The sequence below is a fragment of the Antechinus flavipes genome, chromosome 2 (genome assembly GCF_016432865.1).
Source record: "Antechinus flavipes isolate AdamAnt ecotype Samford, QLD, Australia chromosome 2, AdamAnt_v2, whole genome shotgun sequence".
Taxonomy (NCBI): Eukaryota; Metazoa; Chordata; class Mammalia; order Dasyuromorphia; family Dasyuridae; genus Antechinus; species Antechinus flavipes.
Window position 1 is genome coordinate 471,911,563 of NC_067399.1, and position 26,716 is coordinate 471,938,278.

The 26,716-nt window shown below is 34.9% G+C and overlaps 1 protein-coding gene across 1 annotated transcript; it reads right to left on the reverse strand.

Annotated features, from left to right (window-relative positions):
- Nucleotides 1-18,208: 18,208 nt before the first annotated feature.
- Nucleotides 18,209-25,496, reverse strand: LOC127546809 (procathepsin L-like). Its single transcript, XM_051973751.1, has 7 exons — nt 25,464-25,496; nt 24,290-24,412; nt 21,397-21,546; nt 20,944-21,156; nt 19,506-19,671; nt 18,758-18,911; nt 18,209-18,308 (listed from the first exon to the last, which is right to left on the reverse strand). The coding sequence occupies exons 1-7, from the start codon at nt 25,494-25,496 to the stop codon at nt 18,209-18,211; spliced, it is 939 nt and encodes a 312-aa protein (XP_051829711.1).
- Between the last annotated feature and the right edge of the window lie 1,220 nt (nt 25,497-26,716).

Below are 26,716 nucleotides of genomic sequence, written 5' to 3' on the forward strand. Positions count from 1 at the left end.
AGCTCCCTTTTCATATGAGCAAAGTTGCTTTCCCTGATGAACAACTGTTATGTAGAGAGACTATATCTTAGAATTTTTTCTTCCTATCCACCTTGCACTTGATAGAGGAAATATGTCATTCATTCACATCCATTCATGATATTATTTCTGGGGAGATGTGATTATTTCTCAAAACATTTGTAGCAAGGCTTGAATCTTTCTAATGTAGGCACACTTGTTCTGTAATGTCCCCAAATTGGTTCGAATAACTTCTCAAAGTACACAACCACAGCCAATTTCTGATCTATAGAACTAGATGGCAGAGGGAAAGGGAAATAATTAAAACCTAGTAGACTTTGTTCTGCATATTTATTCAAGATAAATGTTTGTTTGGTGGTACTTTTCTTTGATAAACAATATTTCTGTTTTCCATCTTGGGTGCTATAGCTAATAGCTTCTTCTATAGAAACTTACATTAGAATCAAGGCACTGGTTCAGGAACCTTGCTTCCTGGTTCCTAGAGAAGCACTAGCTTAATAGGAGATGTCTATTGGAAGTGGAGACTGCTGTTGACAGTCTCCTGTGACACTTATGTAAAAAAATAAGGGTTGTGATTTGTCATGGATGGTGAAATCATTGTCTCCAGTAGATGAATAAGTGATCTCCATTCATTTTAGCAATAGACAGCAAACTAAGCTTAGAGATTAATTACTGATTTTGTTAAATTCTTAAGGGAGATTCTATGCAATGTTTTGTGCTGTAGAGGAATAGGTGAAATAACATTTAAAAAAACCTTTTAAATTGTGCGATAAATCATCCTGTGAATTCTTTGGTCTGAATCCTTTTCTTATTAAAAAAGGATGAGCTGCTAGGAGAAATAAAAGCTTTTCTCTTTGAGTTAAAAAAACCCTAAATCATCTCTTTGTTCTTTCCCTTCCTCCCAAAAAAGATGATTGAAGTAATGATTTTAATATCTTTTTACATTTCTTTGCTCTCTTGGAAGCCTTTTTCATTATTTATCTCCCATTTTCTGGTTTGGTTTTGTTGAGTGCTCCCTAAAATGTTGTTTGAGGGAGAAACAACATTCCCTAATGGGTTTCTTGTATTTCGTGTGTGTGTACTATTCCTTTTTGATATAATGGATGATCTTGATTTGAGAATAAAATTCTCTGCATTATTAAAAAAAAAACCTATATTCAACAAAAATTTAGGGGTAAATAGACCAAAAAGTAATTGGAAACTAAATAATATCATTTTAAAGAATGATTGGGTGAAACAGCAAATTATAGACATAATTAATAACTTCACTCAAGATAGTGGCAATGATGAAACATCATACCAAAATTTGTGGGATGCAGCCAAAGCAGTAACAAGGGGAAATTTTATCTCCTTAGAGGTTTACTTGAATAAAATAGAGAAAGAGAAGATCATTGAATTGGGCTTGCAACTTAAAAAGCTAGAAAAATACCAAATTAAAAACCCCCAATCAAATACTAAATTTGAAATTCTAAAATTAAAAGGAGAAATTAATAATATTGAAAGTAAAAAAACTATTGAACCAATAAATAAAACTAAGAATTGGTTTTATGAAAAAACCCAACAAAATAGATAAGCCTTTGATAAATCTGATTAGAAAAAGGAGAGAGGAAAATCAAATTAGTAGTCTTAAAAATGAAAAGGGAGAACTTTATACCAATGAAAAGGAAATTAGAGAAATAATGAGTTACTTTGCCCAACTTTATGCCAAGAAATTTGATAACCTAAGTGAAATAGATGACTACCTCCAAAAATATAGATTTCCCAGATTAACAGAGGAGGAAGTAAATTGCTTAAATAATCTCATTTCATAAAAAGAAATAGAACAAGCTATTAATCAACTCCCTAAGAAAAAATCCCCAGGACCAGATGGATTTACATGTGAATTCTACTAAACATTTAAAGAACAATTAGCCCCATGATATATAAATTATTTGAAAAAATTAGGGAATGAAGGAGTCCTACCAAATTCCTTTTGTGACACAGACATGGTACTGATACCTAAATCAGGTAGGTTGAAAACAGAGAAAGAAAATTATAGACCAATCTCCCTAAGAAATACCGATGCTAAAATCTTAAATAAGATATTAGTAAAAAGACTACAGAAAATCATCCCCAGGATAATCCACCATGATCCAAGTAGGATTTATACCAGGAATGCAGGGCTGGTTCAATATTAGGAATACTAGCAGTATAAATGGCCATATTAATAACAAAATTAACAAAAACCATATGATCATCTCAATAGATGCAGAAAAGGCATTTGACAAAATCCAACATCCATTCCTATTAAAAACACTTGAGAATATAGGAATAAATGAACTTTTCCTTAAAATAATCAGTAGCATCTATTTAAAACCATCACTAAGTATCATATGTAATGGGGACAAACTGCAACTATTCCCAGTAAGATCAGCAGTGAAACAAGGTTGCCCACTATCACAGTTACTATTCAATATTGTATTAGAAATGCTAGCTTTGGCAATAAGAGTTGAGAAAAAGATTAAAGGAATTAAAGTAGGTAATGAGGAAGCCAAATTATCACTCTTTGCTGATGATATGATGGTATAATTAGAGAACCCCAGAGATTCTACTAAAAAGTTACTAGAAATAATCCACATCTTTAACAAAGTTGCAGGATACAAAATAAATCCACATAAGTCATCAGCATTCTTATATATCACTAACAAAATCCAACAGTTAGAGTTACAAAGAGAAATTTCATTTAAAGTAACTACTGATAGTATAAAATACTTAGAAATCTATCTGCCAAGGGAAAATCAGAAACTTTATGAGCAAAACTACAAAACACTTTCTACACAAATTAAGTCTGATCTAACCAATTGGAAAAATAGTAAATGCTCTTGGATAGGGCGAGCAAATATAATAAAGGTGACAATACTACCTAAACTAATCTATATATTTAGTGCTATACCAATCAGACTCCCAAAAAACTATTTTAATGACCTAGAAAAAACAACAAAGTTAATATGGAAAAACAAAAGGTCAAGAATTTCAAGGGAATTAATGAAAAAAAAAATCAAATGAAGGTGGCCTAGCTGTACCAGATCTAAAATTATATTATAAAGTAGCAGTTACCAAAACCATTTGATATTGGCTAAGAAATAGACTAGTTGATCAGTGGAATAGGTTAGGTTCAAAGGACAAAACAGTCAATAACTTTAATACTCTAATGTTTGACAAACCCAAAGACCCCAGCTTTGGGGATAAGAATTCACTGTTTGACAAAAATTGCTGGGAAAATTGGAAACTAGTATGGCAGAAACTAGGCATTGACCCACACTTAATACCATACACCAAGATAAGATCAAAATGGGTTCATGAGCTAGGCATAAAGAATGAGATTATAAATAAATTAAAGGAATACAGGATAGTTTACCTCTCAGATCTGTGGAAGAGGAAGGAATTTATGACCAAAGAAGAACTAGAGATCATTACTAATCACAAAATAAAAAATTTTAATTATATCAAATTGAGAAGTTTTTGTACAAACAAAACTAATGCAGACAAGATTAGAAGGGAAGCAATAAACTGGGAAAATATTTTTTACAGTCAAAGGTTCTGATAAAGACCTCATTTCCAAAATATATAGAAAATTGACTCTATAAGAAATATAGCCATTCTCCAATTGATAAATGGTCAAAGGATATGAACAGACAATTCTCAGATGAAGAAATTGAAACTATTTCTAGCCCTATGAAAAGATGCTCCAAGTCATTATTAATCAGAGAAATGCATATTAAAACAACTCTTGAGATACCACAACATACCTATCAGATTGACTAGAATGACAGGGAAACAATGCAGAATGTTGGAGGGGATGCGGGAAAACAGGGACACTAATACATTGTTGGTGGAATTGTGAATACATCCAGCCATTTTGGAGAGCAATTTAGAACTATGCTCAAAAAGTTATCAAACTATGCATACCCTTTGATCCAGCAGTGTTACCACTGGGCTTATATCCCAGTGATCTTTTTTTTTTTTTAATATAACAACTTTTTATTGACAGAACCTATGCCAGAGTAATTTTTTTTTTAACAACATTATCCCTTGCACTCACTTCTTCTTCTTTTATTTTTCTTCAGGAAATTGTGAAGATTCTTTTTTTAAAATTTAATTTAATTTAATTTTTTTAATATTTAATTTTATTTTATTTAATAATAACTTTATATTGACAGAATCCGTGCCAGGGTAATTTTTTTATAACATTATCCATGGCACTCGATTTTTCCCCTCCCTCCCTCCACCCCCTCCCCAGATGGTAAGCAGTCCTATATATGTTAGATATGTTGCAGCATATCCTAGATACAATATATGTTTGCAGAACCGACAGTTCTCTTGTTGCACAGGGAGAATTGGATTCAGAAGTAAAAATAACCCAGGAAGAAAAACAAAAATGCAAATAGTTTACATTCATTTCCCAGTGTTCTTTCTTTGGATGTAGCTGCTTCTGTCCATCATTTATCAATTGAAACTGAGTTAGGTCTCTTTGTCAAAGAATTCCACTTCCATCAGAATATGTCCTCATACAGTATTGTTGTTGAAGTGTATAATGATCTCCTGGTTCTGCTCATTTTACTTAGCATCAGTTCATGTAAGTTTCTCCAAGCCTCTCTGTAATCATCCTGCTGCATTTCTTCAGAACAATAATATTCTATAACATTCATATACCACAATTTACCCAGCCATTCTCCAATTGATGGGCATCCATTCATTTTCTAGTTTCTAGCCACTACAAACAGGGCTGCCACAAACATTCTTGCACATACAGGTCCCTTTCCCTTTTTTAAGATCTCTGGGATAAAATCACTATTGATCAGAGAAATGCAAATTAAGACAACTCTGAGATACCACTACACACCTGTCAAATTGGCTAAGATGACAGGAAAAAATAATGATGAATGTTGGAGGGGATGTGGGAAAACTGGGACACAGATGCATTGTTGGTGGAGTTGTGAATGAATCTAACCATTCTGGAGAGCAATCTGGAATTATGCCCAAAAAGTTATCAAACTGTGCATACCCTTTGATCCAGCAGTGTTACTTCTGGGCTTATATCCCAAAGAAATACTAAAGAAGGGAAAGGGACCTGTATGTGCTAAAATGTTTGTGGCAGCCCTGTTTGTAGTGGCTAGAAACTGGAAATTGAATGGATGCCCATCAATTGGAGAATGGCTAAATAAATTATGGTATATGTATATTATGGAATATTATTGTTTGGTAAGAAATGACCAATAGGATGATTTCAGAGAGGCCTGGAAAGACTTACATGAACTGATGCTGAGTGAAATGAGCAGGACCAGGAGATCATTATATACTTCAACAACAATACTATATGATGATCAATTCTGATGGACCAGGCCATCTTCAGCAATGAGATGAACAAATCAGTTCCAATAGAGCAGTAATGAATTGAACCAGCTACACCCAGCAAAATAACTCTGGGAGATGACTAAGAACTATCACATAGAATTCCCAATTCCTATATTTTTTTCCGCCTGCATTTTTGATTTCCTTCACAGGCTAATTGTACACTATTTCACAGTCCAACTTTTTGTACAGCAAAATAACTGTTTGGACATGTATACTTATTTTGTATTTAATTTATACTTTAACATATTTAACATGTATTGGTCAACCTGCCATCTAGGGGAAGGGGTGGAGGGAAGGAGAGGAAAAATTGAAACAAAAGGTTTGGCAATTGTCAATACTGTAAAATTACCCACACATATAACTTGTAAATAAAAAGCTATTTAAAAAAATTCATATACCACAATTTACCCAGCCATTCTCCAGTTGATAGGCATCCAATCATTTTCCAGTTTCTAACCACTATAAAAAGGGCTGCCACATGCATTTTAGCACATATAGGTTCCTTTCCCTTCTTTAGTATCTCTTTAGGGTATAAGCCCAGTAGTAACACTGCTAGATCAAAGGGTATGCACAGTTGGATAACTTTTTGGGCATAATTCCAGATTGCTCTCCAGAATGGTTGAATTCGTTCACAACTCCACCAACAATGCATCAGTATCCCAGTTTTCCCACATCCCTTCCAACATTCATCATTTTTTTTTCCTGTCATGTTAGCCAGTCTGACAAGTGTGTAGTGGTATCTCAGAGTTGTCTTAATTTGCATTTCTCTGATCAATAGTGATTTGGAACACTCTTTCATATGAGCGGAAATAGCTTCAACTTCATCATCTGAAAATTGTCTGTTCATATCCTTTGACCATTTATCAATTGGAGAATGACTTGATTTCTATAAATGAGTCAGTTCTCTATATATTTTGGAAATGAGGCCTTTATCAGAACCTTTAACTGTAAAAATGTTTTCCTAGTTTGTTGCTTCCCTTCTAATTCTGTCTATATTATTTTATTTGTATAAAAGCTTTTTAATTTAATATAATAGAAAATTTCTATTTTATGATCAATAATGACCTCTAATTCTTTGGTCACAAATTCCTTCCTCCTCCACAGGTCTGAGAGGCAAACGATCCTATGTTCTTCTAATTTATTTATAATCTCATTCGTTATACCTATGCCATGAACCCATTTTGATTTTATCTTGGTGTATGGTGTTAAGTGTGGGTCGATGTCTAGTTTCTGCCATACTAATTTCCAGTTTTCCCAGCAGTTTTTGTCAAATAATGAATTCTTATCTCAACACTGGGGTCTTTGGGTTTGTCAAATACTAGATTGATATCATTATTGACTATTTTGTCCTGTGATCGTAACCTATTCCACTGATCAACTAATCTATTTCTTAGCCAATACTAAATGGTTTTGGTTTCCGCTGCTTTATAATATAATTTTAGATCAGGTACAGTTAGGCCACCCAAATTTGATTTTTTTTTTCATTAATTCCCTTGAAATTCTCCACTTTTTGTTCTTCCATATGAATTTTGTTATTTTTTCTAGGTCATTAAAATAGTTTCTTGGGAGTCTGATTGGTATAGCACTAAATAAATAGATTAGTTTAGGGAGTATTGTCATCTTTATTATATTCGCTTGGCCTATCCAAGAGCACTTAATATTTTTCCAATTGTTTAGATCTGACTTTATTTGTGTGGAAAGTGTTTTGTAATTTTGCTCATATAGTTCTGACTTTACCTTGGCAGATAGATTCCCAAATATTTTATACTGTTAACAGTTATTTTAAATGGAATTTCTCTTTGTATCTCTTGCTGTTGGATTTTATTAGTGATGTATAAAAATGCTGATGATTTATGTGGATTTATTTTGTATTCTGAAACTTTGCTAAAGTTGTGGATTATTTCTCATAGCCTTTTAGGATACTCTCTGGGTTTTCTAAGTATATCATCATATCATCAGCAAAGAGTGATAATTTGGTTTCCTCATTAACTACTCTAATTCCTTTAATTTCTTTTTCATCTCTTATTGCTGAAGCTAGCATTTCTAATACAATATTGAATAGTAAGGGTGAAAGTGGGCAACCTTGTTTCATTTCTGATTTTATTGGGAATGGTTCCAGTTTATCACTATTGCATATGATGCTTTCTGATGGTTTTAAATTGATGCTACTGATTATTTTAAGGAAAAGTCCGTTTATTCCTATACCCTCTAGTGTTTTTAATAGGAATAGGTCCTGGATTTTATCAAATGCTTTTTCTGCAACTATTGAGATGATCATATGGTTTTTGTTAATTTGGTTATTGATATAGTCAGTTATGCCAATACTTTTCCTAATATTGAACCAGCCCTGCATTCCTGGTATAAATCCTAGTTGGTCATAGTGTATTATTCTGGAGATGATTTTCTGTAATCTTTATGCTAAGATTTTAAGATTTTTGCATTGATGTTCATTAGCGAGATTGGCCTATAATTTTCTTTCTTTGTTTTCAACCCACCTGGTTTAGGTGTCAGTACCATGTCTGTATCATAAAAGGAATTTGCTAGGACTCCTTCATTTCCTATTTTTTCAAATAGTTTATATAGCATTGGAATTAATTGTTATTTAAATGTTTGGTAGAATTCGCATGTAAATCCATCTGGTCCTGGGGACTTTTTTTAGGGAGTTGATTAATAGCTTGTTCTATTTCTTTTTTTTAAAATGGGACTATTTAACCAATTTACTTCTTCCTCTGTTAATCTGGGCAGCCTATATTTTTGAAGGTATTTCATTTCATTTCATTTAACTTATCATTTCATTCAATTCATTTCATTTAACTTATCAAATTTATTGGCATAAAGTTGGGTAAAGTAACTCCTAATTATTGCTCTAATTTCCTCTTCATTAGTGGAAATTTCTCCCTTTTCATTCTTAAGACTAATAATTTGATTTTCCTCTTTCCTTTCTCTAATCAAATTTACCAAGGGTTTGTTTATTTTGTTGGTTTTTTCATAAAACCAACTCTTAGTTTTATTCATTAATTCAATAGTTTTTTTACTTTCAATTTTATTGATCTCTCCTTTTATTTTTAGAATTTCAAGTTTAGTGTTTGATTGGGTTTTTTAAATTTGCTCTTTTTCTAGCTTTTTTTAGTTGTAAGCCTAATTCATTGATTTTATCTTTCTCTATTTAATGCAAGTAAGCCTCTAGAGATATAAATTTTTCCCTTATTACTACCTTGGCTGCATCCCACACATTTTGGTATGACATCTCATTATTGTCATTCTCTTGGAATTGTATTAATTGTGTCTATGATTTGCTGTTTCACCCAATTATTCTTTAGGATGAAATTATTTAGTTTCCAATTACTTTTTGGTCTATTTTCCCCTGGCTTTTTATTGAATGTAATTTTTATTGCATTGTGATCCGAGAAGGATGCATTTAGTAATTCTAACTAAGCATTTTGAATTTCAGAAAACTCCAGCTTTTGGGATAAGAATTCACTGTTTGACAAAAATTGCTGGGAAAATTGGAAATTAGTGTGGCAGAAACTAGACATTGACCCACATTTAACACTGTACACCAAGATAAGGTCAAAATGGATTCATGATCTAGGCATAAAAAAATGACATTATAAATAAATTAGAAGAACATAGGATAGTTTACCTCTCAGACCTGTGGAGAAGAACTAGAGATCATTATTGATCACAAAATAGAAAATTTTGATTATATCAATTTAAAAAGTTTTTGTACAAACAAAACTAATGCAGACAAGATTAGAAGGGAAGTAATAAACTGGGAAAACATTTTTAGAGTCAAAGGTTCTGATAAAGGCCTCAGTTCCAAAATATGTAGAGAATTGACTTAAATTTATAAGAAATCATGCCATTCTCCAGTTGAGAAATGGTCAAAGGATATGAACAGACAATTTTCGGTGAAGAACTTGAAACTATTTCTAGTCATATGAAAAGATGCTCCAAATCATTATTGATCAGAGAAATGCAAATTAAGACAACTCTGAGATACCACTACCCACCTCTCAGATTGGCTAAGATGACAGGAAAAGATAACAAATGTTGGAGGGAATGTGGGAAAACTGGGACACTAATGCATTGTTGGTGGAATTGTGAGCGAATCCAGCTATTCTGGAAAGCAATTTGGAACTATGCTCAAAAACTTATCAAACTGTGCATACCCTTTGATCCAGCTGTGTTACCACTGGGCTTTTATCCCAAAGAGATTTTAAAGGAGGGAAAGGGACCCAATGTTTGTGACAGCTCTTTTTGTAGTGGCTAGAAACTGGAAATTTAGTGGATACTCCTCAATTGGATTATGGCTGAATTAATTGTGGTATGTGAATGTTATGGCATATTATTGTTCTGTAAGAAATGACCAGCAGGATGATTTCAGAGAGTATTGGAGAGATTTACATGAACTGATGCTGAGTGAAATGAGCAGAACCAGGAGATCATTAAACACTTCAACAACAATACTATATGATGATCAATTTTGATAGATGTGTGGCTCTCTTCAACAATGAGATGATCCATATCAGTTCCATTTGTTTAATAATGAAGAGAACCAACTACACCCAGCGAGAGAACTATGGGAAATGAGTGTGGATCACAACATAGAATTTCCACTCTTTCTGTTATTATTGTCTGTTTGCATTTTTGTTTTCCTTCTCAGGTTATTTTCACCTCCTTTCTAAATCTGATTTTTCTTGTGCAACAAGATAACTGTATAAATATGTATATTTACATACATTGTATTTAATACATACATTAACATATTTAACATGTATTGGATTACTTGCCATCAAGGGCTGGGGACTGGGGGTGGGGGTGGGGAGAGGGGAAGGAGGGGAAAAGTTGGAACAGAAGGTTTTACAAGGGTCAGTGTTGAAAAATTACCCATGCATATGTTTTGTCAATAAAAAGGTACAATAAAAAAATAAAATAAGTTAAAAAAAAACCCCAACAACTTGGGAAGCATTGGTTTGTGCGTTACAGCCTGATCAGGAGTAGGCCTATACAGTATGGTGATGAGATGGAAACTGTCTTCTATTTAGAATTACTGAATTTCGTCTTTTATTTTGCAGAGGTGATAAGAGTTTAAAATCTCTGATCTCTGGAGACTTCAAGAAAGAAATTTCCCTAGGGAATGATTGCCTGTCCCTACTGGCAAGATGAACCACTTTCATTCACAGGGACCATTAGGGTACCATTGTGAAGGAAGTGATGTCCTCATACCTTACATCTGCCAGAGATCACACTTCACACTCAATGTGTAATGAATCCAGTTCTCCAAATGACATTTACTTTATTATTTTCAAGTGTAGCATATTCAGCCATAATCTGAAACAAATATTTGTGGTAATGAGACAATTCCACCTAGCTAAGAAGATACATAGTTGAGAGTATGTGGTTTGTTCCTAGGTATCAGGATCTCTCATCACATCTGTGGGCTAGAAGCATTGTTCACTTTGTTTCTTACAATTTAAGCATATCCAGCTAACGTTTGTATCCAACATGTATTCTAAGGGTCTCTTTTGAAACCTGAATGCTTGATGAAGAGGATTTCTTTTTCTGTAGGCCAAAGATTCTAGTTGCTAGCAGTGATGAATTCACTGGGTTACACCAAAAGATACTTGATTTTGGTAGTAATATAATGATTTCCCATTCCTTTGCTATGAGGGTGTAACCTTGGTCATTCCATTCCTCATTCCACTTGAAAAGCAATATAGAAGTCAGATAGCAATGGATTGTCTTATTCATAAGTGAGAAAATGAGAATTAAAAAGAAAATTTTCCTTTTCTTATCTCAATTCACTCAATCTATAGAATGTGACATTGAACCATAGCAGGGTGCAAATAAAAACTTAGACTATGGTGAAATAAGATTAAATTCCGAGAAATTCTAAAACTGGCCTTTAGCCATCTTGGTAAGGTGAAAAGACATTGTCTCCATGTCTGAATTTCCTAATTGTGGACAACCTTCCCAGCTATTAGAATTCAGATTGTGATTGTTTTTTGACTAGGGAAGCTAATGGATAGAAAAGTCAACTATGTCAAAGATATTCCTCCCCCAAAAATGCAGTGAAGGGAGATGAAAAAGCTTATTGATGTTCCCAGTTTCCATTGCCTCCTAGCAAAACTACATAATCCACAGAAACTCCCCTAAGTAGAAGGAAAGTATACTCCCACTGCCTAATTTAGATCCCATCTGAGAAGCTTCTACTCTGTACCAAAGCCATTATTTCAATTTAGACTGAATATACACAAACATGACAATTTTTCCTACCAATTTTTAATGATCCAGACTTCTGCCTACCTGGATTTACTCTTTTGTATACATAGCCCATAACCATGTCCATGGCCCAATTGCTGCAATACTATTCATATTAAACTCCTGGAAAATGCAAGGTGGTGGTAAAAACAAAAATCTAGGGCAGAATTCTGGATAGGTTCACTACATACTTCATTGACAAAAACCAGTAGGATGGTCTCCTGCTAGAGCAACTAATACAGATATTAGCTTCAGCCATCCTTTGCATGACAGAAAATTCATCTTCGGGGCAAGGTCTGCAATTCCAGTGACTTTAATAAGTGCATACTCAAGTCTTTTGGAATACTTGGGATATTTCTGAAATAGAAAATTGCATGTGAAACTCTCACTTTCCAAGTCCATGAAGTCATCTATCCCAAGTTTCAAATTGAGTTATATAACATATAATGGTCAGCTATTGTCTTATTTTTCTCTAGTATTCTCATTGGTCTGAAAGAGTTTTTAGTTATTATATGTTGAGGACAGAATCAATCAGTTCCTACTTCATTTAAAAATATGTTTACCATACACTTACCAAGTATTGAAAAATATTTAGCCCCATCTTATAGCTGTGCTTTTCCTTATTATATATGATTGTTATCATTAATGATTTTCAGATTCTTCTACCACAATAGTCTCCTTCTCCAAGGCTCTTTTTGCTATGGGAAAATTTAGAATTTTCCCATAATAATGCTAAGATGTGGCTTGCTTATGTGCCATAAGCTCTCTTTGCCCTAACATTCTGAATGCTCAAGAACATTGTCTGGACTCTGAAAGCTTGGGCATGTTTCATAGAAGACATAAATTGCCTCAATTCAAATTTAAAAAACTGGACCCTATGGCCCAGGCATGATTCTAATATGTGGAACTGGCAACTTTAACCTATGAAAGAAATTAGGGGTCATCCAATTCATACCTAAGCAATAACTTCCTCTAAAATATTCCTGTGAAACTGTCTCTCTTCTTGAGGACCTCAGTCAATTGAGACAAGCAGTGGTAGCCTAAGTCATGAATAGTTCAAATTGGCAAGCAATTTTTCCTTTCTGTGGAGCCAAGAGCTAATGTTCTAAGCTTTGCTCTGGGATGATTTAGGCAGAAATGTAAGCCAAGTTGATTGGTTTTCCACATAAATATGCACTGGAAGACACCAATTGTACCCATATATCTTTTTCTTATATCTTCAGTTTTCAAAATGGCTTTAATCAAGCAAGATGTATCAGAGTTCGGAACTTTCTCACTGTGGTGCTAGTCATCCTCTGGTAAAAATTCAGTTTATTAGCCAATATCTTTTCTTTGATATGTCACTAAAAATTAACAATACTGTGTAGAAGGCTTAGTAGGAGGTAGTTCAAGGGAATTATGCCCTCTCTCAGTTTTGGATTACAAACATTTCCATCACCTAGAGCAGGAGTGGGCAATGTCTGGTCTGCAGGTTATATCATTTGGTCTGGCCCTGACAAGGCAACCACAGGCAAAACTTGAAATTCAATAAATCTGGGGGCCTTTTCAATAGCAAGGGACAAGCAAGGAATTTCCATTATAGGTTAGGCAGGACACATACAAGTACATGACAGAATAGACATGTATGCTTCTCATTGGCTGCCTTTGGCTCCATCTGCTGGTATTGCAGTGACTTCAAGGACAGTGAATGCCAGGCAAACTGGAAGTATACATGTTGGAAAAGTGTTAACACCCTGTGGTAAAACTATGGCAATCCAGTAATGATGAGACTAGAAAGAATAGAATCACTTCTGATTTGATCCAAGTGATTTATTTATATGCCCCTGCATTATACAACAAGAAAGTCTGTGTACAGTCATTGTGGCTCAATAATGTGATGTCAATAGTAGTGTTTTACATAAAATTTGTCAAAAGTAGAGGATTTAATAGCCACCAATTTAACAAGTTACTGGCTGATCTTGACTCTGAATATCGTGATCTTGTTTATCACTATGAAGTGAGGTGACTTGAGTCATGAGATTATATGAATTGTGGGATGAAGTCAAGCAGTTCATGGAGATGAAGGGAAAACCTGTCAGGGAACTCAATGATAGCCAAATAGCTATGTGCTCTGGTTATTCATAGGGATTATTACCAAGAACCTCTGAGAGTTGAACATCAAGCTGCAGGGCTCCAACCAGCTTCTCAACTCCCTCTTTTCAAATGTGAAATCATTTGAAATTAAATTAAGGCTGTAGAAAGTACAACTGGAAAGGAATAATGGTGCATTTCCATACTCTGAAAGGCCAAAATTCTTCTATGACACTTGAATATGATGAATATGCAAAACTAATTGATTCATTTAGTGAAAGATTCAAGGACATAAAAAGTAAACACATGGAATTGAACATCTTTGTTATACACTTCAGTGTGGAACCAACTAATGTGTCTAATAACCTAAAATATGAAATCATTCAGTTGCAACATGATGATGAGCTGATACAACAACCTTCTACTGCTTGAGTTCTATAAACATTATATAAGCAATAATGAATTTCCCATTTTGAGGAGATATGCATTGAAATATGTATTTGTGCTTAGAAAAACTTACTGCTGAGAAGAGTTCTTTTCAAATCTTATAATCGCAAAAGTTGACTGCCCTCCAGATTGACTGCTGCAAACCTGGAAAAACAGTTTTGTGAGTAGCAACATCAATATCAGCTAACAAGACAAGTAGTTCTAGCCATCACATTAAGGGTGAGTTAATTAAATGTTTGACCAAATATATCATCAGGCTAATTTTTAAGTTGACAATTTTGTGTGACTCATGAGTGATGTTATAAATGTCCAAATGGACCTTGGCAGAAAAAGGTTCTCTATCGCTGACCCAGAAGAGAATTCTCCCGGAAGAGAAGACATTCTCTACTTCAGAATAGTTCCTCCCATTTGTGGACTTGCACCATTTCTAGTCATTCTCCAGAACTATATATCGATCTTCCACATATGAACCAATTTTGAATGCCCAACAAAAGGAAGTAAGTCCAAGAGAAAGCCTCAGTGGAGATGCTTTCAGTACTAGATAGGTAGCTAATTGTCTATTGACATGGATGGGATAGAATCTATACACTATATAATGACCTTCCTTTATATTTTCACAATGCTTTAAAATAGAGATGTCTCCTTTCCAAAGACAAGTGGCAGTATCCTATTCTGTTTCCCTCTCTTCAGCTAGTGAGTGGTAAATCATGCCAACAATAATCCAGTCTGACTCACATAAGGGCTAAGTAGCTGAGACTAGACTTAGATGAATGTGGAAAAGATTTGGAGAATGTGGAAAAAGGTTAGTGAATCTTCAGATTCTTGGCACCTTTACTCCCAATATTCTATTCCTAATCTCATTCCAGTCTTTTTTTATATTTTTTGTTTTAGAATCTTTAAGTGCTTACTCACTTGATTTGACCTTGTCTGAAAGTCTTGAAGAAGCTGTAAGGATCAGATTTAACTTCCCATATTTTTAAGGTCCCAGATACCTTAAAATCTCATTCAAGGACTTATTTTGAATGACAGTAAGATTGAGTAATTACAAGCATACTTCAGAGGTACAATAGTTTTCTTCTAACTCCATTACTCTTTGGGGTAGCTTTTTTTTTTTTTAACTAAAATGTCCTCTGAAGATGAACCCTGTCTTCCCTATTCCCATAATATGTTTCAGTGGTGGGATTCTTTCTTCTTTGCTAGTTCATTTTTTTTTTTTTAAATAAGAGGTATTAGTGTAAGCACCTTTAATTGTGGGGTGAGAGGATGATACCTCAAGCTTCCCTTCAGCTCCCCCCTCTGACCAGGAACCCCAAGCTCCGCCCTCCAAATGCCCACAGTATCTCTGCCCAGCTGTTTTTGCACTCATCAGATGCTGCTGCCTTCTCATCAGCACAGCTGGGCCTGGCATTCCTTATCACATTGCTTCACTCAGTCCTAGACTCAGACCCCAACTCGACAAACAGGCCAGGAGATCTCTGTGGGTCCTGATGAGACTCCAGCCACTTTTAGCTAGCACACTTGATGTTTAGGCAGAGCTAACCCAGAGGTATTTGCCCTTCAGACAGCTTAATACCTAGCTCCAAGGTCTTTCTTCAGATATTCTAGGGTTGCAACCAAAGGACCCCTGTTCTGTCCGAAATCTGCTTGATTTTTCACCAGTCTGTGTTCACTCCAAGGGGCACATTTGTTTTATTTGTGGAGGAAATCAGGAAAGCTTGAAATTTACTGATGACTTATGCCATCTTCCTAGATTCTTCTCTCTAATAAAGAATTTTTAAAAGAAAAAAAATGAAGGCAGAAAAACTGATCCATGTATTGAAAAAAAATCTTTAAAATATATTCAGTGTTCTATGTCCATGAATCTTCCACATCTGCAAAGGAGGTGGGTGACATATCTTTTCACATCTCTTGTTTGTGGCCAAATTTGTGCTATGTCATTTTTAAACAGTAATTTTTGAGTGTCTTGTGGTTGTTCTTTCCATTTACATTATGGTCATTGTGTTTAATTTTTCTGTTTACTTCACTTTGTTTGTGTAAGTCTGTCTGTATGATTCTCTTATAATTTTCTGTTGAATAGTAATATTGAATGATAGTAATATAATCACAAAATTTATTTAGATATTCTTCACTTGATAACATCTACTTTGTTTTTAGTCTTTTGCTACCAAAAGACTTAGTATATAGGGCCTTTTTATAGCTACCCTTGGTATGGTACTATGACTAGTATGAGCTAGATAGTATGGGAAGTTTCAGCATTTTATTTGTATAATTGGAATTATTTCCTAAAATATTTGTATTAATTCTGGGCTTTTGCTTTCTATCAGATTGTTTCCTTAAAGTATAAAAACCACATTCTTGAGAGGCTTACCCACAATTCCAATTGTGTCACAGAGGAAGGTTAGATCATGCTAAAGAAGAATGTCTGATTGCAAGATTCTTTTGATATAGGAAAAAGTGCCCAGGAATATCCCCAATTCATTTATTTGCTTAACCAACATTTATTGAGTTGCGCACGTGTGTGTGCGCATGTGTGCATGTGTATGTTGGGAAATAGAATCAGGTATGAGCTAGATCTTGCACTCAAAGAATTAAAAGATTAGTAAAAGCAATAAGAAATGTAAATAACTACAAATTAGGTGTCTTTGTAGTGAGTCATATAAGTGGCACAAAACATTTGGAGTTGACCAGGGAGAATTTGAGGGATATGAAAACTTTGAGATTAATCTTATTATTGGTTTTTATTCTCAGAGAATTTTAAATAAAATGAGCATTCCCATTTATATAATAGAACAGAAAAAAACCAGATTGCACCAGAAACTGTGAATCTCTATTGTGTATAGCTTTTTTCTTCTTTCCTCTTTTCTTTTTCTTATTTCTTACAAAAGCTAGCTAACCCCTCTGCCTGCTCAAATGATTCCATTTCATTTCTTCTAACAGATTGCCCTTTCTCTCATTCCCATGCTATCACTTACTTTTAGTCTTTCCTTGTTTAGTGACTCCTTCCCTACTACCTACTACCTACAAATACATCTATGTCTCCTCATCTTGAAAAAATCCTCAATCCTTTCATCCTATATTTCCTCTGTTCTTTGTAGCTAAACTTCTTGACAAGACCAGTTATAATAGGTGTCTCCAATTTCTCATTTCTCACTCTAACTTTTTACAATCTTTTTTTTACCTTATCATTCTACTAAAACCTACTCTTTCTAAAGTTTGCAATGATTTGTTGCCAAATACAATGACCTTTTTTCAATCTTTGTTTTTGTTAACATCTCTGCAGAGTTTGATACTATTGATTACTATATTCCTTGATATTATCTCCTATCTATCTGAGCATATTTTTTCAATCTTCTTTGCTGAATCCTCACCTAGATCATATCCTATAACTATAAATGGATTCTGCCCTGGGCCCTTTTTTCCTTCTTATTTTAGGGTACTTTGCAGCTTGAATTTACAGATTTAAATATCATTTCAATGCTAACAATTCTCAAATCTATCTATCTTGCCTTAATATCTCTACTAACTTCCAATCTTCCATCTCCAACTACTTTTTCACCATCTCAAACTGATTGTCCAATAGACATATTAAATATATCCAAAATAGAATTATCTTTACTTCTAAATGTATCCCCTTGTCTTCAACTTTCCCAAATGTGGTATAAGATAATATCATCTTTCCAGTGCTTCATGCTGACAACTTAGGATTTATTTGCAACATCTTTTGATTATTTGCCCTTCATTCTCTGACACTACATGGAGGAAAGAAAAACTCCAGTTTCTCTTAAAATATCAATGTAATTAATTAATTAATTAATTATTACAATTTTGGTACCATCTAGATCCCACATTTGTGGCAAAACAATATCCCCAAGTTATGAAAGTGCATTGTTATTACAACAAGATTTGCTCCCAGGTATTGGCGTTTTATATTATTGCTGAATGAATGAATAGAAGAGCATTTCTTTTCTTCTACCAATTACAAACTTCAATGACAGAAAATTATCTTTCCATTGAATTACAGAATAGGATAGATGGCACGCGTAGCAACACCACAGTGGTTGTTCTTGTCTTTTGCAATGTACACATAGCCTTTTTTACCCCAGTTCACACCCCAGCTGAAAGGGGAAAAAGCTGTATTAGTAGTACATAGATAGGAAGTGAGCCTTAGAAATGGAAGTGAATGATTTTCATTCTTTTATTTTCATACCTGGAAGTGTGACAAGGAGACTAAGGGCTCAAACACTAGAATTTGGGAAAATCCCAAAGCTCAGGGAAGATGAGAGATTGTTTTCATATCTGACCTATTACTAATGTAGGGGAAACAGAAATTTAGTATGGAGATTCAGAGGAATTAAATTCCTTATTTATCAATAAAACAGGGGGGGAAAGGCATCTGTCAAAGTAATACAAAGATTTCCCTAACACAGATTGGGTTGAGATGAAAAATTCAAATGTGAGACCCATATCTTAAATGTATGGAAACCTCACAGAATAAAAGATCATACTAGGTCCTCTCTCCTCCCCAAGGAACTGTTATACCTTTGTCATCTTTCATCTTTCATACCTATTTTTAAGAATCCAGAATTTTGTCTCTTCATATTGGTTTTCTTCTTCCAATCTGCTCTTTTTATCTTTTTTTCCTTCCTTATATCCATATCCAACCAATAATAAAGCATGATTTGTGTTACGTCGTTTGCATTTTGGTTCAACATAAATTCCTAGGAAATGCAATATTATGGTAAAGAAAAAAAGCTCTTTGGATTGGCTGGGTACTTCAATGAAAAGAATACCAGACATGATGTTACAAAGACCTAAGCTGAAACAGATACTTTGTAGCTATGTGATCCTGAGGCTAGTCATTTAATCTCAGTTTGCTTCAGTTTCCTCATTATTTTTCTTATTTTTTGTAAATACAAATATAAATATATTTTTTCATCATATAATCTTGTTGTTGCCATGAATAATGATTTCCTTGTTCTGATCATTTCACTTAGCATCAGTTCATTTAACTCTCTCCGAGCTTCTCTGAAATTATCCTGCTGATCATTTCTTATAGAATAATAATATTCCATAATATTCACATACTATAACTTGTTCAGCTATTCTCCAATTGATGAGCATCCACTCAGTTTCCAGTTTCTGGACACTACAAAAAGAGCTGCCACAAACATTCTTGCACATACAGATCCCTTTCCCTCCTTTAAGATCTCTTTGGGATATAAGCCCAGTAGAAACACTGCTGGATCAAAGGATATAGGCATTCATTTTTTGACACCATATCTAGCTAGCATCATATTTGGTTAGCCCCTTACCTCCTTTGTAGAAGTGCAAGGACTTCCGTACATTCAGTGACACAGACACCGGTCCCACGATTGCCACAGCCTTCATCAAAATTTCTTCATTTCCAAAAGGGAGTACCACATAATCTCTGATTTTAACAGCTGCACATTCACTTCTGTATGAGCACAATGAATTTTTCTGAAAGAGAGTCAAGTGGACAAAATCAGTAGGTTTTGTACGGGAAGACACAGTAATATACAGTTAAACTTTTATATAGAAATGATTATAGTCTTGCTGTCATATTTGTTTATTAAGTCTCAGGAAACTCTTTCTAGGATTCTGAGCTGCCATCTCCTTGGGGAAGCAGAACTGTAAGACTTAACCTGTTTACTAGGGGGACTGCTTAAATTACTGGCCAATTTTCTTCAGACTTGTATAGATTTTTAAGAAAAGGCCATACTCACAATTTCTATCAAACTTTCTTGAGAAATTTTTTCTTCCTTTTTTTTTTTTCATCTTTTTTTGTTGTTGTTGTTGTCATCATGTGCTATGTGAATGTCCTTTAAATCTAGAAAATATGCCTTCCATAAACCTTTTATTGGTTTCATGAGCAACTGGGTCCCCTAGGTTTTATCCACAAGGCAGAAGATTTTTTTTTAAAGAATGTTCTTTAATATCCATTAAGACTCCATTAGTTCTTTCTCTGGAAATAGAGGACTTTTTTTTTTGTCATGAGTCCTTCAAAATTTTCTTTTTTTTTATTATATAACTTTTAATTTACAAGATATATGCATGGGTAATTTTTCAGCATTGATAATTGCAAAACCTTTTGTTCCACCTTTTCCCCTCCCCCACATGGCAGGTTGACCAGTACATGTTAAATGTTAAAGTATAAGTCAAATAAAATATATGTATACATGTCCAAATAGTTATTTTGCTGTACAAAAAGAATTGGACTTTGAAATAGTGTACAATTATCCTGTGAAGGAAATCAAAAATGCAGGCAGACAAAAATAGAGGCATTCTATGTAGTGATTCATAGTCATCTCCCAGAGTTCTTTCGCTGGGTGTAACTGGTTCAATTCATTACTGCTCTATTAGAACTGATCTGGTTCATCTCATTGTTGAAGAAGGCCACGTCTATCAGAATTGATCATCATATAGTATTGTTGTTGAAGTATATAATGATCTCCTGGTCCTGCTCATTTTACTCAGCGTCAGTTCATGTAAGTCTCTCCAGGCCTTTCTGAAATCCTCCTGCTGGTCATTTTTTACCAAACAATAATATTCTATAACATTCATATACCACAATTTATTCAGCCATTCTCTAATTGATGAGCATCCACTCAGTTTCCAGTTTCTGGCCACTACAAAGAGGGCTAAGAAGATTTGTTTAACTTTTCCCAGTCTTGGCAAAATTGACTAGTTCAATATTCAAGAATGGGAATTCAGAATGAATCTGTCATTTACCTTGGCCACATAAGGGTAGCACTCCTCAGAGACAATGCCCTTTTTAAAAATATATTCGAAAGCACTAGTGACAGTTCCTCCACGACAGCCTTGGAATTTAGAACAGTCAATTAAGTTCTGTTTACTCAGTTCCACAAGTTTGCCTGTTTTCAGGAAGAGCTGGCCTTCCACAGCTCCAGTTGCTGAGAATGCCCAGCAGGAGCCACACCTCCCCTGGAAGAGAAGACAATAACTAAATGATCTTTGAACTCCAATGCCTAGTTAGTTCAAGATTCTGAAAGTAACAGGACAGATCAGTTTCTGTTGGAAGGACAAACAAATTCATGGAAGTAAAGAAAGTTCTGGTTTTTCTGTCCCCTGAGTAGGATTTGTTCATCTTAATTTTATCCTGATATTGGAAAATATTTTCAGTAAATGCAAACCTTAAGAATAACATTAGATGAGGGATAATACCTGCTGTCTAACAGGAGTGATGAAGCCCTTCTCCCTCCAGTCCACTGATTTGGGAAGGTGAGAAAAAATGGAAAAATTCTTGGTAATAGTATCTCTTCTTACCCTCTGTAACATGCTAGGGTTCAGCATTCTCTTGAATTCCTTATCAGTCTGAAAGAATAGCAAAGTGGGAACAGAATCAGTATTCCTTATTGAATGAAGATAATTGTCTTTGATGTTATAACTTGCCTCTCTACCCTCTCTACCTCAGTACTGGCTGTACGTTCTTTCATTTACCCCTTGCCTCACATTGCCACTTTTCAATACATTTTTTTTTCTCACTAGATAACCTTTCTTTCTTTGAGGTTCCTGCTATTCATATCTACCCAATCAAAATCCTGGTAACTGTTGTTTATAGATCCTCTAAGTCATTCCCCTTTTATCTTTGTTTAGTTTGATACCTGCCTTATAGCTTTTTTTTTTTTCTCTTCTTCAAGTCCTACCCTCATACTAGGGAACTTCAACATATATACTGATACTCCCTCAAATAACTAATTTCTTCTTCTTCATCTACTTCTTTAACCTGTTTAGGTCTCACGAGCTACTCCTTTTTCCCACCTGAGTTACATAAAAAGATGATCCTATCCTCAATTTTGTCACTACCAAACAAACGTAGCACCTTTGTGTTCAAGAATTCTGAAATTCCCTTATCAAGCCATTATCTATTGGCTTTTCATCTCTCCTACCTTCCCTTTCATAACCCTCTTCTTTGTCCTCAACATGACCTTCTATTCCTTGACTTATTTCTCTCCCAGGCCATGTCCTCTGCACTGACTTCTCTCTTCTTCTCCTCTTGACTTCTTTGTGAACCATATCAATTCCACATTGTCCTCCTGTCTCTGAGTCCGTAGTCCGCCTATCATATTATGATTCTGCCCTGCTAAGCCTCATTCTTGTATCACTCCCACCATTCATCTTTCCTCATTCGTATATGCTGCTTTTAAATGAAGGTAGAGAAAATCATACAACCATTAGTGATTGGGTCCATTATAAATTATGTTACATACCCATTCTATCCTAATTCCTCCAACATAGCTTCCTCTGTTCATCTCCATGATTTTTCAATCTTCCCTGCTTACTGGCTTATTTCCTATTATCTATAAACATCTCCATATCTCCACTATTCTTAAAAACCCTATCTTGATCCTTCCATCCCTGATAACTGTTGTCTGGTTTCTCTTTTTTCTTCATCAAAATTTATGCAAAAGGCTAACTGCAGTTGTTATTTTTGAGTCATTTCAGTTATGTCCAAGATTCATGGGTTTTCTTGGTAAAGCTAATGGAGTGTTTTGCCACTTTATTTCTCCTGCTCATTTTACATGTGAAGAAACTGAAGCAAACAGAGATAAATAACTTGCCAAGGATCACACCTAACTAAGTGTCTGAGGCGGGATTTGAACTTGTGTCACATCGGTTCCCTAGACTGCCCCTTTACTTCTCCAAGTATTTACAATAGGTGCCTCCACTCTCTCTACCCTCTTCTTAATTTCTTACAATCTGGTTCCAATATTAACATTCTGCCAAATCTGTTGTCTACAAAATTACAAATGGTCTTAGTTTCCAAATTCAATGGCTTTTTTTCAGTCCTCATTCTCCTTTACCTCTCTGCAGCCTTTGACACTGTTGATTCTCTTTTCTCCTTGAAATTTTCTTCTCTCCAGATTTTTGGGATACTACTCATTCCTGGTTCTCTTACTCATCTGACCACTCCTTTTTCTTCTTTACTGAATCCTTTTCCAGATCATGTCTTTTAATTGTGGGTGTCCCTCAAATTTCTGTTCTATGCCCTCTTCTCCCTCTATACTACTTCACTTTATAATTTCAACAAATTCCATGAATTTAATTATCATCTCTATGCTGATGATTCTCAAATCTGCCTCTTCTGCCCTCGTCTCCCTGCTAAGTTTCAACCTCCAATCTTAAACTGCCTATCAGATTATCTCAGATTAGACTTCTGAAATTCAATATGTCCAAAAATTGATCTCATCATCTTTTCTCCAAACCCAAGCCTTTCCCTCTTCCAAATTTCCTATTATTGTAGAGAACAACATCATCCTCTCAGTGCTTCAGGCTTATACCTAAGAATCATCCAGCATTTCTCAACATCTCTTACTCCCCACTCCAAATATTTGCCAACAGCTGAAATTTCACCCTTGCAATATCTCTCCAATATGCCTCCTCCTTTCTTGTCATTACCATGCTCCTGATGTGGACCTTCATCTCATGTTTAGTCTCTTTCACTAGTCTACTGATAGGTCTGCCTGCCTCAAAGCTCTGTCCACTTCAGTTTATCTAATTATCCAACTCTCCTACAAACAAGGCAGTCCAGACTTTTTCTCTAGTTGACACTCATTCCTCTAATATTACCTCCTCTGCTCTACTACAATCTTCTGTTTAACTCTGTTGCAATCCCACCATCTTTAGGAAGCCTTCTTTAATCTCTCTTAATTCCAATGTTTTCCCTCTTTTAATAATTTCCTATTTGTCTTCCATAGTACTTGCTTTGAATATATGTTTGCATATTGTCTCCCTAGTTAGGCTGTGAGCTCTCTTTTGATAGAGCTTGGGCCTCTACTCAAAAAAGTGGCCTCAGACACTGGTTGAGCAAGTCATTTAATCTTATTTACCTCGGTTTTCTCATCTATAAAATGAGCTAAGAAGGAAATACTAAACCACTCCAGTATCTTCGTCAAGAAAACCACAAATGGGCTCACCAAAAGCTGGACAGGACACAAGAACAACAATCGCTTTTGCCTCTTTGTATACCCAGCACTTGGAAGAGTGCCTGACACACAATATGTACTTGATAAATGTTTATTTAATTAACAAATGAATGAATTTACCACCCACTTACCAGGTCTCCCAAATTATTCATTCCCAAATAGTAACTCAGCTTCCCCTCCTTGTAGAGAAGATTTTGATCATTAATGAACATCATGTTCTTTTCCCACACCTGTTTCCTAAAAGACTCCTCCTTCTAAGGGAAAATTTAGAAATGCAAGCAAAAAAGTTAACCAATGGTTAGCCATGAGCACTCCTTTTCTTCTCCTTCTTCTTTTTTTTTGTAAATAGTATTGTATTTTTTCCAATTATATAAAAAGCTAATTTTAATATACTTTCTCAAAAATAAGATTTTCAGTTCTAAGTTTTTCTCCCTCTCCTTCCCCTCCACAAAATGGCACAGAATATAAGTTATAATCTTCAATCATGTTAAACATATTTCCACATTAGTTATATTAAGAAAGAACACAACAAAAGGGAACACCTCTTCCCAAGTAAGAAAAACAATTTAAAAAATTGAAAATAATATGCTTTGGTTTTAACATTCAGACTTTATAGTTTAATTTCTAGATGTGGGTAACATTTTCCAACATTAGTCTCGAAATTGTCTTGGGTACTGTTGAGAAGAAGTAATTTTCATAGTTTATCATTGTACATTGTTGCTCTTACTGTGTAAAATGTTCTGCTGGTTCTTCTCACTTCAAGCAGCATCGGTTTTGAACTCTCTTTGCTTTAAAGTTCCTAACGCTCAATCACATTTTCTAGATCCTTAAAATATGGGTATATCCCAGTGGTAAGATAATTGCTTCTTAATACCAAGGGAAAGTTTAACTATCTTAAATGGTTTCTATTTCCTTATGACATATAATTTTAAGATGAAAAATTGACAGCTTTAACCTCAGAAGGACCAAGGATCTTCTAATCCAATCCATACCTAAGCAGAAATCTTTAAAATATTTTTGAATAACTTTCTTTCCCTTTGAGGTCCTTGATCCTGACATGACAACTTAAGTCATTAGGGACAGCTCAACATGTACACAGTTTTTCCTTATAGAGCTAAAATCTCTATATTCCAAGCTTTTCTTAAAAGGTTGTTTTGTGCAGAAAAGAAACTAAATTTGGTTACCTTCCCAAATGGACATGCACTAGAAATCACCTATCATAGTCATACATGTTACTCTTTTGACTTGAACTTTCCAAGTGACTTCAATTAAGCAGGTAGTTGTAAAGGTTTCAAGGTCCCTCACCTTGGTGATAGCTATCTTATGGCCAAATTTCATTCTATCAAGTGATTTCTCAAATTGGTTACCAGAAATTGAACTCAGTTACTACAGTGAAAGGTCTCAGTAGGACAGAGTTCAAGAAAATTATACCCTCATTCAGTTTTTGTGGTATGAAAATTCCCATCCATTTACCTAGAGGGTTCTCATAAAAGATATTACTTACCTCAGTATAGTTCTTTTCATATGTTGATTTAAATAGTTCCCATTCATTGTCTAGCTCTGGATTTCTGGTTGAAAAACAATATGAAAATGCCCTGCAAAATGAAATCAGACAAAATAATAGTCTCATGGTGGCTCTCCTTTGCTGCCAATATGTGTGGGTCAGAAACCATTAATAAAACAACTGGATAGATCTCTAGAAGCAAAGCAAAATTTATTTACATTCTAGCATCCCACCCACTGAGCAGAAAATCGAAGGCAGGAGGCACCATAGGGAGTGCTTTTAATCCCTAATGCAAATTCCCCTCCCAACACTGACCCTCATCCTTACTGGCTGAGGATCTTACATTCTAAACGGGAAGTATTCAAGAAATTGAACTTGACCAATAAGTATATAGGTGCCCATATATGGCTGAAATAGGGAGGATAACAAGAAGGGGACTTAAGTATGCCCTTGGGGGAATAACAGGGAGGGGATAGCAAGGAGGAAACTTAAGTATGTCCTTAAGATAGCAGGGAGGAGACTTTAAGTATGCCCTTGACTTATACTTAAAGTCCTTCAGGCCTACTCAAACTTTGAAATAGATGAAGCCTTACTCGATTTTCACAACTGTCTTGAAAGATCTCACTTTATCTCGTTCAAATAGAATTTAAGATTTTTCTGATTGCTAGATACTATTTCAAAAACACTCAGAGATCTTTTACACAAAGTCAAGGTCTGATTCCTGTTATGGGCCAGAGCTCTGAACTTGAAACAAAGGATTCTCACAAGGTACAAAATCAGTGGAATTGTTAAGAGACAATGGTTATTTAGCATGGTGCTTAACAGTTCTCTAGTTCTGGACATGTACTTAGTACTTACTATAGTTCTACAAGATTCACAGCTTTGATTAGAGAGGATATAAGCTCTAACAAACTCACCCAGAAGCAGCACTGGAAGACAGAGACAGTGGTGGAGGTCCTCCTTCCTCCCCCACAGGAACCAAGACACATTCAAGAGGACCTCAAGAAGCTGGCAGAGACAGAGAAGACAAAGGACTGGCAGCAGAAGCTTAAAC

Bases quoted from the DNA above. Each gene is read 5' to 3' on its own strand.
- LOC127546809 (XM_051973751.1), bottom strand. From the start codon at position 25,496: ATGAAATTTGGCCATAAGATAGCTATCACCAAG. The intron at 24,413-25,463 runs GTGAGGGACCTT...ATTTTCCCTTAG, and splicing joins ATAAGATAGCTATCACCAAG to AAGGAGGAGTCTTTTAGGAA. The intron at 21,547-24,289 runs GTAAGTGGGTGG...CTATTCTTTCAG, and splicing joins TGAATAATTTGGGAGACCTG to ACTGATAAGGAATTCAAGAG.